General features: G+C 52.5%; 1 protein-coding gene across 1 annotated transcript in view; it reads left to right on the top strand.

Moving 5' to 3' along the window:
• Window positions 1-5,054, top strand: part of SLC6A2 (solute carrier family 6 member 2) — a 47,556-nt gene extending 42,502 nt beyond the window's left edge. The window contains exons 13-14 of the mRNA XM_077898388.1: window positions 383-454; window positions 1,051-5,054. Coding sequence (XP_077754514.1) covers window positions 383-454; window positions 1,051-1,074 — 96 coding nt within the window. The 3' untranslated portion in view covers window positions 1,075-5,054. The remainder of the gene's footprint in view (window positions 1-382; window positions 455-1,050) is intronic.
• The last annotated feature ends 8,995 nt before the right edge of the window (window positions 5,055-14,049 follow it).

Here is a 14,049-nt window from a genome sequence, read left to right as displayed (position 1 = left end):
CGCTCCCAGCTTGTCCTCTGCAGCATCAGTCCCGACCGTGGTTTCGGAATTGCCCGTGTGTTTCCGTGGCCCAGGGCCAGCCCTTCCGAGGCACCGTGGGCTCCCCCAGAGCAGAGGCCGCGTGCGGCTCCCTGGCTTCTGGGGCCCCAGGGCCTCACCTAGCGTCTGACCGCAGTAGTTGGCCCGATAAACCTTGACTGGGTAGTTGACTCAAAGGGGACGCACCTGCGCCACAGACAGGGCCAGGACGTGTCTCGTACGGACCTCACACGCTGTTCATGCGGGACTTCAGGGCCAAAGAGCAGGTGGCCTTTATCCGGGGGTGGCTGCTGGGCTGCCCCTGGGCCTGGCTGAGACCTCCTCCCCGTCCATCTTCTCACAGAGGCTGGCCTATGGCATCACCCCGGAGAACGAGCATCACCTGGTGGCGCAGAGGGACGTCAGGCAGTTCCAGGTAGGTGGCGGCCGGGGCGTTCTGCGGAGGGGGCTGCGGCACGGGCCCTCCCTGCTGCCCGCCGTGTGCTGGCCGCACACCCACCCGCTACAAACCCCGGCAGCTGTGGGCCGAGCCTCGGGGGTGTGGTGCCAGGAAGGGGGGGCTGTCTTCTGCTTCCACCAGCTTCTGCCTGCCCCCCTGCTCCTTGGTCCTGGGAACCAAATGCCCGATCTTTCCTAAGCTGTATTCTCCCTCCGAGTGGCCGTCGCACCAGGCTGGGGATCTCTTATCTTGAAGGAAGAGCGGCAGGTGCATCAGTAACACGTTGACCTAAGCCCTTCTCCCTTAAAGTCCTTGGGGCTGGGAAGTGGGGGAGGGTCCTGGTGAGCCCCCTGTTTCAGACTTGCCGTGTGACATTAGGAGGCTGCTTCGCCCTTTCTGGGCCTAAGTGACAGTCAGGTAACCAGCCTGCGTGTTCCCGGGGGACTTTGGAGCGAGTGGGTGTGTCCCCCGCCTGTCCCGTGCTCCTGGCTGCCCTTCCCGGCGGGCCCCTGGTCCTCTGGGTCCCCGGCCGCCCTGGCCCTGCCGTAAAGGCCTGTCGTCTTGGTCCGCAGCTGCAGCACTGGCTGGCCATCTGACCCGGCCCGAGGAGGAGGCTGCTGTGCCCACGCCCAGGTCCAAGGCTTCGCTACCACCCCGGACACAGCCTTGGCAATCCTCTCCTGAAAGATGTTCTTTCCGTCCTTCTTCCTCTTTCCCAGTTGCAAATGGTTCAGTGACCTGGTTTTTATTCACCTTCTGTTCATCTGGCCTGGGGGCTTTGGGTTTCGATTGGAAAAGCCTCGAGGGAGAAGAGGAGGGGAGGGAACAGGATGAAGGACTTCTGCAAAACCTCTTTTGTTTTGAGAAGGTCTCGCGCAGCCTGGGATCTGGCCCAAGCTGAGCCCCAGGCTCGGGAGCGTTGCCCACCACGTTTGCTTGCACTTTGGGTCACAGGAGAAATCCTGTCCGCCAGGTCAGAGAAGGGATGTTCCCTTTGGTCAGATGCCATAGAACCAAACACAGACAAAAAGCCCAGCTGGGTCTAAGGCAGTGGATCCTCTTTCCCTTGCCACCCAGTCAACGCTGTGGATCTGAACGTTGGTCAGGGAGCTTGGGTTGGTTTGTCCCCATCAGGGGCCTGTGGACAGGTGCTTTGGGGGATCGTGAGCAGAAACCTTCATAGTTAGTTTTCACTCTGGCTAAGCTGAGTCTGACGTGTGTGTGTTCTGGAACATTCTTCCAGCTTCTGGTGGTCAGATGGTCCAGAGCCATGGATGTCACGAGGCAAAAATGTAGATGAGCCCCAGTGAGCAGGTTCTGCAGATACTTCTGAGCTCAGAGAGGCCACATGGGGGTCTTGCTCTGTCGGGCACACAGGGCCCAGAAACCCATATGTGGCTTCTGAGACCATCTGGGGGACTTGGGACAGGAAGTCAGCAGAGCCAGAAGTGTGTCTCTACCATGGAATTTTCTGCCATCCTCACAGGGCCAGGCGGATGCCCAAGGGCACCCTGACAGGCTCTTTGTTTATTTGTTGTCCACAGACACCTGCAAAGCCTCCCCTGGGGGATCCCACCCAGCAGGGTCCCCGGCTCTCACGTGATGGGGGGTTGGCCCTGAAAACTCTCTTTGTGTCTCTTCGTGATCTGGACTTGGCATCTGAGGGCAGAGTGGAGCCAAGTACATAGCAACCGGGTCATTCAAGTCAAGGGGAGAATATTCTGAGTTGATGGAGCAGGTGGGTGGTTTTAGAGAATTTCCAGCTTGACTTCTGCTACACTTCGCGCCTGGCGCCCTCTGGTGGTGGTAGTGGTTCGTTTCAGCTCATTCAGAGTACGGATTCGGAGTTTGGAGGCATCTGTTTGGGGTTTCTGTTTGGGGTTTGAATCTCTTATGCCCTCGCTAGACATCGAGATTCAGAGGTTCTTGTTGTGACTGTGGAAGCCCCTGTTGAAGACTCTTGGACCATAAATAAATAAAGAGGCCATTCATCCTGGGAGTGTAGGCAGACACACATCTGGAAGGTGCTTTGCGTAAAGCTGGGGTGTCCCTGAGCCCATCAATCAATCGTCCAGTTTGCAGAAGAGGGTTATGTGGGGGCCAGCTGGGGCAGGGAGACGGTTTTCTCTCTGAAGGTCTTGAGATTTCCCTGCTAAGTCTGTGTCCTTGGGTTTTCTTCTTTTCTTTTCTTTTCTTTCTTTCTTTCTTTCTTTCTTTCTTTCTTTCTTTCTTTCTTTCTTTCTTTTTCTTTCTTTCTTTTTTTTTTGAGAAAAGAGGAAAAATCAGAAGACTTTTGATCTTTTCATGTAAAAAGGCCAGCTCAAAGTCTAAGGCAGTCCAGGTGGCAGGGGTCTTGGACCACTATGGAAGGGGGGACCTGGGAGTGAGTGGAGCATCCCACAGAGTGGAGCATCCCACAGAGTGGAACAGTAAGGTGGGAGTTTGGGAGGCAAGGGTAGGGTGACCCATCATGGGTGCGGCCTGGTCCCCTAAGTGACTTTGAATCCTCCTGTGCAGGGCAACTGCTCTCTTGGTGTTACAGCTGGTTTTCCACAAAGTGTTTTCATCCCTGTCTCCTCCCATCTTCTCAGTGAGGACAGCAGGGCCGGTCTCTGCCCCCATTTCCCAGATGGGAACACCAAGGCCCAGCATTTCGGGCACTCTTGGTCAAGCTTTCTCAGCTACCAAGGGGTCAGTCAGACCCACAAGTCAGATCCCCTGCCTCTCAGCCCAGAGCCCTCTGAAATCCCCTGCACACTATGGTTTACACCACCCAGGGCTGTCGTTAAAATTAAAACCCCCAGTCAAGCGGCCAGGGAGGGTTTCTTAGCAAAAGAACAATGTGTGGGAGGAAGGGAAGAGGGGAGAGGATGTCATTTGTTCTCAGCTAGCTGGTTGCCAGAGGAAACCATGTAGCTGCCCCCTTTTTGATGAACGCGATCGCTCTGGGGAACAGCGGGGTGTGCAAGCTGAGTCTAGCTGGCTGAAATGAGGGTGAACAGAAAAACCTGTAAATATATCAGAGTCGGGACACACTACAGAGAGAACCTGCAGTTTTCTCTTTGCCACCTGCCCGCGGCCTTTCTGCTGCCAGACATTTGTCCCAAGGGTGAATCGGAGATGTGGTGCTAGCTGACCCAACACCAAACCAACGCAATGGTGCTGCTTGTGGCAGGAGTTGGCTCCTGAGCCTGGAGTGAGGGAGGGTCTGGTCCCAAGCCCAGGACTCCCCCTGCGGGGGTAGGACCCAGGAAGCCCTTGGAAGTTCTCATGGAGGTGCTGGCAGACACTCTGGGCTCACCTTCCACCCACACTTAATGGAGGGGAGTATGTCCTTTATCCTAAGTAATGTTTGGCTTCTTTTTTGTGGCCTTTTTTTTGATAGCAGAGGTGACCCGACACGAGGGTGCTCCTGTGTACTGTATATGACCACTTTTGCATTATATCAGATTTTTAAAGGATTATTATTTTCCATGAAACGTACAATATCTGTTTAAGACCACCGCCGTTAGCATCTACTCAATGTCTAGTGCCTCCGTGTCCACCTGTTAGTGGGTCTTCCTTCTAGATGCAAATGAGACAAAGGAGAAAGGGGGAGCTGCTAACTCTTGCCAAATGTCCTGCTGAATACAAGTCCCCGAAGCTGCCTTAATTCTCAGGCGGCGGCCCCGCCCATGGGGTCAGCGGCCTCTGGGGCCTCTGGGCGTAGGACCAGTGATGCGGCCCTGTGATGGAGACCGGGGCATTCTTACCAAAGAAGTCATTTCTTAGCAGAGAAGCCCGCTGAGCTTGTTTCATGTGTTTATTTCCTTTGAAAGCCGTGGGATGGAGAAGAACAGAGAGAGGTGTGGTGCAGTAGACCCAGCACAGCGTTCAGAGCTGCTCGGGTCTGGATCTGCAGCTGCCCAGCCGGGCTCCTGGGGAGGGGAGAGCTTTGTCTCTCGGGGCTTCAGGGCTCTTTGTCTGCACAAGCAAGGGTTGGATCAGATAATCAAAGGTCCCAACCGGCTAAAAAAAATTCTTGTCTCCATGACAATGTTCTTGTGCTAAATTTACAGTGAGGGAAGCACATCGTTTATTGTAGGACTTTCCAGAATGATCTGGTGACCAACAATCTGTTGAGTAGAGAAATGCCAGATTTCTGACCTCCAAAATTTAGATTTTTCTGGACATTTCAGTAGTTCTTCCTTCTCCGATATGTTTTCAACTGATGCCAGAAACACTTGGTATTAAAAAAAATCCAACCCTTTTGTTTTGAGGATTTTGAGGGTGACATGTCATGCCCTTGTGAGTCCCAGGATCCATAGCTGTGCGGGTGTCAGCATAGTTACCGCTGCAATGTCAGAAGCCACCAAGACACTGGTGAATGTGAAGTTGCTTTTAGGGTACCTGCCCTCATCCCTCTGTTTCTCCACTTCTGTGTAAATAAGGATTGTTCCAGGGGTGCCCTCTCTGTGTCACAGACTGTTCCAATGTCATGCAGGTTTTATGTCTGGTGTGGATTTATTTTAAAAGCTGTTCTCTTCGTGGAAAAATAAGTGTACAGAATAATAAAAGATATTTCCTGTGCCATGTATCTGGTAGTGGGTTCTTTCTGTCATGGAGGTAAAATGCTATGAATTATGTAAGGCCAAGAGGTGTGTCTGTGATCGGCCTCCAGCTAGTAAAGAAGAGCTTCTGGTCATAGTGGTCCACCTCTCACCCAAATAACTCTTTGTATAACCCATGGAACAGGAGGCTGGAGGGGTTAAACCTATAATCCCAGCTCCCAGAGTCACATATATTTTTATTTTTATTTAACTATTTTTTGAAATGCAAGCTACTAAAATAGCTACATTGGTTTTATTTCCGAAGATGTGTTTTTATTTAAATAGAAAATGGATACCAAGTAACACCAAGTTAGGTATCCAGCTTTGCTTTTGCATTTCTAGGACTGAATTTCAAGGGGATCAGAACCTTCAATTGAATTACATTCAGTGCACAATCTTTTATATCATGTGTGTATTTTTCTAGGGAGAGAAGGATACATTAATGCATAGGTCCTTGTTGCTAAGTACTATTGTTACTTTTAATAATCATTGTTATTAGTTTCTATTTTTGATTATTATTATTGACAAAAAAGCAACCCAATCTAGGTCTCCAAATATGTAAAGGCTGTCAGGGAATGGGTGGTGAACCCCTGGGCTGAATTGAAACCCTTAATAGGAAGTCCAAGAAGAGAGCTTAGAAGATTAGACCAGAACAGAGAATGGGCTGGAAGTGGTAGGCTTCCCATCACTGGAGATTTGCAAGCAGATGGCAGACAGTGTGTCTTGGGTAGGTTAAGGAGAGGACTCGGTGTCCCACAGGGGTGGGGGAGAAGTTGCACAACCTCTAACGTCCCTTCCATGGAGCTGCTTTTTGGAGCGTCACGAGCCCAGCCTCGTGCAGCAGCACTGGGACAGGCAAACACACGCCCGCCGAGGAGCTTGGGTGGGGAGTGATTTGGCCTGTCCGGTTGCAGTTGGGCAGACATCCCGGGGAGGGTATTAGGATTCTGATCATTTTGTTTTAACTCCAGAATCAGGGTTAGCGTTTATTATAATGAATCAAACAAAAAGCAGCCACGTTTCTAGCCTTCCCTTTGTGCGTGCTGACATTTAGTGAGTAAGTGGCCCTGCGGGGGTAGTGGAGGGAGGTTGGGCCAGAAGCAGAAAGGGCAGCTCTGCTGGGGACGATGGGGCACCTGGCAACCCTGGCTGCCACCCTGTGCCCTAGGCTGACAAGTGTGGCAGGGGAAGCCTCACAGGTGAGCTTCGCTTTTGGCAACCAGTAGGCTTTTCAGTTTTTCCCCAATTTAATCACACCCCTGTCCTACTTCCAGAGAGACAGTTCCATTTCTGTCCCCTTCCAAAGGCACCGATGTGTGTGAGGCACTCCCTTTGGGCCTCAAGTTGTTCATCTGTACAATGGGTTGGGAGTTATTAAAACTATTTATGAATGGACTTCAAAAAATTTCGGAACCTTTTGGAATTAAATGCAAATTTTGTCTGATGGGTTTGTGTCTACTCCTCCGGGAGAGAGAATGCATACGTTCATCAGATTCTCAGATGGTTCCGACTCACGAAGATATTTATCTATTACCGTTGGGGGCCTCTCTCTCCCCTGGTGAGATGCAGTATCTGTCTCTGTCTCCAGCCCCAGCCAAACCAGGATGACAGCAGAGCTTATTTCTAAAGTCAGTCACCTCATTCATGTTGAGTTTTCATTTATTCATCCCACATCCAACATGTCCTTTGTCTTCCCAATAGTGACCCCGTGAGGTAGGTGGTGACAAGCACAATGTGCCCACTGAGCAGATGGGGAAATTAAGGGCTTGGGGCTGACAGGTGACCCACTCAGGGACACACAGCCACTGAAGGACAAGTGCTTGCTCTCCGCATTGTGGGATGTCCTCTGGAAATGAGGTGGGGAGAACCTGGCAGGTTCCCTGAGCTGTGGGAAAGGACAGTGGGGCCATGATGACTTGGATTTCAAGGGAGGACGTGTTGCAAGAGGAGACTGGGCAGTTGATTTTGTCACATAGCCTCCAGCGGAGTAGTTAAGGTGGTGTGGATGGGTCACTGTTGTTAGGAGTCAGGCTATGGAAAAGTTTCAGAGCCCCCTTGGGATCAGCTACTCTGATGTTATGACTGAGTCACATTAGCAAAGTCAACATGAAACGCTGGTTTCCCCATCAATAGAATGAAAGAGTTGGATTAGGGATATTCTAATTAGGTGAGAATATCGATTTTGATGCTATAGTCTCCAGGAGCTGTCACAGTGCTGATGGACTAATTCACACTAAGATGTGAATGACTACTTTTCTAGGCAGACACTAATAGACAGAGGTGTTTGTTGCTGCCTTTCATTCATCTTACAGATTCCATGCAGTGGTCAGCATTTTCTGTAAAGGCCTCTGACAACTATTCACCTCTGCTATTATAGCATGAAAGTAGCTTTATTTATGAAACAGGCCAGTGGCTGGATTTGGCCTGTGGTTTGTGGTTTGCTCCAATCTGGTGGGGCTTGGGGTCAGACTAGCCCTGGGTTTGAATCCCCCTCTTACCACCTCCTGCCATGGAATCCTGGACACAGTTAAATACCTAAGGCTTCCTTGTCTCTGAAGGCAGAATAAGCCTGCATGAGAGTCATCAAGAGGGTCAGATGAGACATTGTGCCCTTACAAGCAACCTCCCTGAAGCCGCGGTGGCTGCCTCCAAACCCTGGTTGCATCACTCTGTAGTGTGAAAACTTGAGCAAGTTTCTCTAGCTTCCCTCTGCTTCAGTTTATCATTTCTGCATGAGAGTGACAGTAGTGACACCTGATGGGGCCGTGGGGAGGGCTGAATGTTAATATTGTGTCCAGAATGGTGCCTCTCTGCAGTTCGTTGTTTTGTGTCTGGTGCACGTCAGCCCCGTGATGAAAGTCCACCTCCTCCCTGTCCCCATCTCTGCCCATTTCAAAGGCAGAGCAGCCATTGCTGTGTTTTTCTGCAGCCAAAACAGTGTCTCTGTTCCTCTGTCCCCTCCTTCAGATGGTGCCACTGAGGTTTGAATTGGGATCTGGGGCACCAAGTGCCCCTGGACCCCAGTGCCTGTGACCACCCGGGCAGAAAGTTCAAGCTTCAGGAAATACCAGGGCCCACAAGCCTTGCCAGGCAGCAGCCAACCTTCTGTAGGACCTGCCTGCCCTACAAGCCTCTGCTGTCAGCCCCCATTAGGCCGCTGGCATGGGAGGGGCTCCCCCAGTTGGGCATCAACTCAGCCAGGCCTCGACCTCAGCTCCAACCCAGGAGAGGAACAGAGAAGTGTGGTGACCAGAGACTCCTGGAAGAGCTGGTGGCTAAGTGGCCTCTGTCCTGCTTATCAGCTTCCGGCTCTGCTGGCCTCAGGCCTGGGAGGGGCTGAGCTAGGCCAGACCAGCGGGGCACAAAGGTAAGGGTTTGGGCTGCAGGAAATCAAGGAAGACCATCTCCGTCCCCAGAGAAGACCCAAGCAAAGTCCATTGCCTGGACGTACCCAGGAGCCACAAAGGGATTGTTTCTGCAGCAGAGAATGTCTTCATATGAGGGACCACCCCCATCGCCCCCCCGCCGCCCGTAGCTTCAGGCTCCAGTCCAGAGGGCTAACTGAGGAATGGAAGACTCAGAGTCAGAAGAGCAGGGGCCTGAAGCAAGCCCAGCCCCTGACCTCAGTAAGTCTGGTGCAGACTTGAAGGCCATGGTCAGCCCAACATCTACCTGCTGACCACCTGAGCATATTCCCAGGTCCCTGCTAAATTTCCGTTCTTGCATCACAGCCCCCCAGCCTCCCCCTGGTAAAGGCCATTGCACCCTGACCCCCATCTCCAGCCACACATGGTGATAATACCCTACGGATGGAGAAGAGTGAGGAGGTGGGGTTATTCCCGCCCGAGGCACTCCCACTTCACAGGTAAGGAGGGAGAAGGCAACTCTGACATTTCACATGAGCCACAGAGTCAGATCAGGGAGCATCAGAGCCAAGATCAGAATTGTTAGCAAGCCTGTTTCACGTATGGAGCCCCCACCAGAGGCTCGGAATTGGAAGGGAAAGGTGGCACGAGGAGTCCCTGCCTTTGCTAAAGAGAGAATGGGGCCCTTCCAGGCTCCCAGCCAAGGATTCCCCAGGGGGACCGAGCCCTTAGGAGCAGACGTTTAATTGGCCGACGCATTGGCTTATCCGGTGCCAGTTACGGTTCCAAGTGCTTTGCAAATTTCATCTCCTCTCGTTCTCCTGATGAGACCATGAGGTGGTAAATATTATCCCCCATTTACAAATGGGAGAAACTGAGACACAAAGCATTGAAATTACTCACCAGTTGGTGAGGCTGGGGTCGGAACCCAGGGAGTCTGTGTTCTTAGCCACTCTGATATGCCATCGTCCCTGGTCCCTGGCCATACGTAACACGGTCCAGCTGGTAGGGGTACGGGTGCCCAACTAGTTCCAGCAGGCTCTTCATTACAATCTGTAGTCTGTGCGCACATATATAACTTATATACACGTTACATCTGTATATATACACACAAACGTACTCAAATATGTATGCATTTAAATGTATGCAGATTTAAGTGCCTACAGTGTGCAGGGAGCAAATGGCTTGCACTAGGTCACTGCCACAAGAGTTTATCTTGAACAGAGGTTTCCCGTCTCCCAGAAAAGATACCTATGCTGGCTTTCTCCAAACACACCCCAACCCCACGCTGTCTGGTTCTTTATGCCAGATACAGGTTCCACTCGGGCTCCCTATCCACATCCTCTGTAGGTTAGGATGACAAGTGTAACAGGAATCTAATGATGGTCCCTTAACAGATGAGGTTTCCTCATTCTCTTGTCACAAGTAGGCAGTGGTCAGGGAGAGGGGTGTTCCTCCGCGAGAAGAGGAGAAGTGTCTTTGGTCTCCGGGAAGAACTTTAGTGAGGGTCTCTGCCTGGACATGCCCAGAAGCCTGGGATGGCTCTGGGGACACTTGAGAAAGTCATCAAGGATTTGGACTACTTCTCGCTTTCTGTTCTTCCATCCATAGCACGTGGTTCTCATGCTCATGGAGGAAAAAATCAAAAGGCCAATCCACATGCAGACCTCTTGCCCGCCTCTCAGGCAGGAAGGGGGACAGAGAAAGGACGAAAGGCAGAGGCCAGCTGGGCCTGCGGCTCTTGACTCTGGGGAAGAGCAGGTCTCCTGGGCCCCTGCCCAGATGCCTGCCTCCGTGTCACCGGCCTGACCCACGTATCATGGCAACTTGTAGCGGACAGGGTGTCTGGAATTTGTAGCTGGGCACAGTGCTGCCCCAGACAAAATCGGGGTTCTCTCGGGAGGAGGACAAAGAGGATATGGGGAGAACACTGGTCACTGCCTCCTGCCCCGTGGCTTCTTCTGCCTGGATCCCATCGTCTGCTGAGAACGGCGGGGACCCTTGTGGGGGAGGCGCAGCCCGGCCTGAGCAGCCACAGATGAGGCTCCTCGTCTTGTGGGCCGAGATCAGTTACTCTTTGCAGGGGGGCGCGGTACTCCGGGCTCAGGTCTTGCAGGGCGAGGACAGCCAGACCTGGAGCTGGCGTCCGGAGGCCCCTGGAAGCTGGCTGAGCGGCCGGTAACGTAGACTGTGGGCGCTGTGGGCGCTGTGGCCGCCAGGTGGCACAACGTGCACTCCTGCTGCAGCGCGGGGGAGGGGGAGCCGGGAGGACTGGGGTCTTTGTTTTCTGCACCCTCCTCAGAGCCTGTGTGAACCCTCCACACTTCCCTGAACTAGAGTGAAAAGTAATTCTGATCTGGATGAAAAGATCCATTTTGTTTGTTTTGTTATATCTTGGGTGGATTTATTTACTCTTTCATCCAGCCATCTGTCCATCCAGCCATTGATGAGAACCATACCTGGTCCTAGTATGTACCAGAAAGGATCTGGAGTGGACAAAGAAGGAACAGCCCTGTCACTGAGAAACTGGGTCTGATGGAGGACGCAGATGGTATGCTTATAAGGAAACATATATAGAGCACCTACTGCATGCTTATTTGGTGTTTCCCCCAGTGCCTTCAAGGCAAATCCAGACTCTTCCCTCATTTCATCCCCCCTCTCTGCTCCAGTCACCCTATACTAGCTGCAGATGTGTCCCCAAAGACACCCCATGCCCCTGGGCCTCATCCCTGGGCCTTTCCCCATCTCTCTGAAACTGGCTGACTCTTGGCTGTCCTTCCTGATGTCACCCCTAAAAAGTAGCCTTTCCTAACCTGTCCTCTCACTGAGCTTAACCACAGTTTGTTGAAATGATCTTTCAGGGGAGTGGCAACCTTGGGGACAGAAGGCAGCAACCATGTCTATCTATCTCTCCAGAGTCTAGATGAGTTTCTGGCACACGGTTGGCCCTCGGTAGATGGCTGGGTTTACAGACATGAGTGAGACGCGGTTATCTCAAAACATGGCAGAGAAATCATGCACAGATCCCCACCCTGGGAGATCAGGGAGGGGTGCCCACCACAGGTGATACTTGAGCTGAGTCAGGAGGAAAATTCTAGGTCACAAGAAAAGCAACAGTGGCAGCACAGATGCATGACGGACCACAGGGAGTACGAGGATCTGAAGGATCTGAAAAAATTCACAGTGGAAATTTCCAAGTGCAAGAGCTGTAAGGAAAAGCAAAATCCAGATGATGAGGGCCCTCCCAAGCTCGGGTAGGGACATGGAACTTTTTTCAGAGGACGATGAGGAGCCATTAAAAAGTTTTAGATCGGCAGAGTGATATGATCATACTTGGATGTCACATAGTGTATCTGGAAGTGATTGCTGTGTAACAAACTACCCCGAAACTCAAAACGACAGCCATGTACTTGGCTGAGGGGCCTGTAGACCACCGGGGAGTTCTGCAGCTCTGGCCGGTCCCAGCTGACCTTGACCAGGCTCACCCAGGTGCCTGCAGCTGCGGGTCAGCGGGAGGCCGGCTGGTCGGCTGGTCTCAGACAGCCCCTCCTGGGATGGATCCCCACCGTTTGGTGTCTCGTTCCCAGCAGCTGGCCTGGGCTTGTTCACGTGGCCGTCACGGGGGTTCAGGAGGGTACATGCACACGTGCAGGGCCTCCCGAGGCACAGCATCGCTTCTGCCATATTTTATTGACAAAGCAAGCGAAGAGGCCAGCCCAGACTCTTAATGAGTGGAGCTGCAAGATCAGAGGGCCGCGGCTACGTCCGTAGCAAGGTGCCAACAAGGGTGGCCATCCAGATGGCTCCCTGGCCCCCTAGCATGGGGAGTAAGGGGAGGGAGACTAGTTCACCAGCCCAGGTGACAGGCAAAGGACAGGTCCTGCAGGGAAGCGCTACGTGGGTGAAGTCTCCTGAGTGCTCCTGAGGTGCCCGGAACTGGGGGAGTTCTGTGGAACTCCTGGGCCGAGGGATAGTCAATCTCAGTTTGAGGAAGGATTACGACTTGGGGAGCTGCTCCCCAAGCCGCCCTGCACGGTTAGGACTCCGAGGCTGCAGGAGACCCGGAATGCCGCCCCAGGAAGAGTCGCAGCGTCAGCTCAGGCATGGCCGCCACTCGGGGACATTCTGGGGACATTCTGGGCGTCTGCCGGGGGACAGGGTCCTGAAGCAGGGGGATGATGCGGGAGTGATGCGGGCCCTGCAGGCAGAGGGCAGCCGGGGCATCAGTGGGGCAGCGAGCCCGCGCCAGAGGCCGGGACCAGCCCAGGACAGGATTTGCCAACTGTCGCCTTCAGGAGGGAAGGGTTGCTTGGCGGGCTCAGTTCCAGAGCCAGACTGCTAAGGTTTACACCCCAGCTCTGTCGCCAGAGCGGGCTTCACACGTGTGAGACCTGGAGCTCCCGGCTCACGGTCGCTTTAATGCTCTGCAGTCGCCGTCTGGAAATTCTTTAAAAAAAAAAACAAAACTTTATTTATTTATTCATGAGAGGGAGGCAAAGACACAGGCAGAGGGAGAAACAGGCTCCATGCAGGAAGCCCGGCGTGGGACTTGATCCCGGGTCTCCAGGATCACGCCCTGGGCTGAAGGCGGCGCTAAACCACTGAGCCACCAGGGCTGCCCGCCATCTGGAAATTCTTAATAATGTTTTCAAATAAAGGTAATTTTTATTTTGCGCAGCGAATTATGTACATAGTCCTGTTGGCCACTTATGCATTGAGTTTTCTTGAGCCTCGTGTTCACTTTTCATGGGATTGATAGCAAGGATTCACCTCCCAGGGTTGCTGTGCAGATTATTTGGATATGAAAAGTACTTTATGATGAAGACACATAATAAATATTCAATAACTTTTAGCTGCTGTTATTATAGGAATCAAAGGTATAATCTACGGATGACGGAAGGCCGATGCCCACTCTGACCTTGGGAAGTTCTATCTGACCACCATCTATCACTCTGCCCACCTAGTCTCCTCCCGTGGGAAGGCCTATATTTTTTGCAATCTCCAGGAGCCTAGCAACACTCCTTTACTCTCTTGCTTATGCATTCAAGCCTCCGTCCATGCACATATTCAGCACACACACTGTGTAGTGCCCAGGAGTCCCAGAGACCTCTAGAAAGGGTCCCCGCCTTCAGGGACTCATGGAGCAGCTCAGTGGTTCTCAATGCTGGCTGCACATCAGCTAAACATAGGGAGCTTTAAAAAAAAAAAGTCCTGATGCCCAGGCCCTTCCCACGACCAAAGGAATGATAATCAGGACAGGGCCTGGGCAATAGCATTTTCAAAAAGCTGCTCGGGGGATGCCTGGATGGCTCAGTGGTTGAGCGTCTGCCTTTGGCTCGGGTCGTGATCCCAGGGTCCTGGGATCGAGTCCCACATTGAGCTTCTCATGGGGAGCCTGCTTCTTCCTCTGCCTGTGTCTCTGCCTCTCTCTCTCTCTGTGTCTCTCATGAATAAATAAAATATTTAAAAAAATAAAAATAAAAAATACTGCTTAGGTAATTCTAATGGGCAGCCAGCCCAGATGGGCTAATGAGAAATCCTGAAGTGGTCTAGGCTACAGACGGGGCCCAGCCAAGTTGCTAGAAGAGACAGCCTTAAGGAGGGGTCCGGGAGGATG

Source organism: Canis aureus, chromosome 5, assembly GCF_053574225.1.
Source record: "Canis aureus isolate CA01 chromosome 5, VMU_Caureus_v.1.0, whole genome shotgun sequence".
In the NCBI taxonomy this organism is placed as follows: Eukaryota; Metazoa; Chordata; class Mammalia; order Carnivora; family Canidae; genus Canis; species Canis aureus.
Note: the sequence above shows the minus strand (reverse complement) of the source record. Positions and strands in the feature narration are given on the sequence as shown.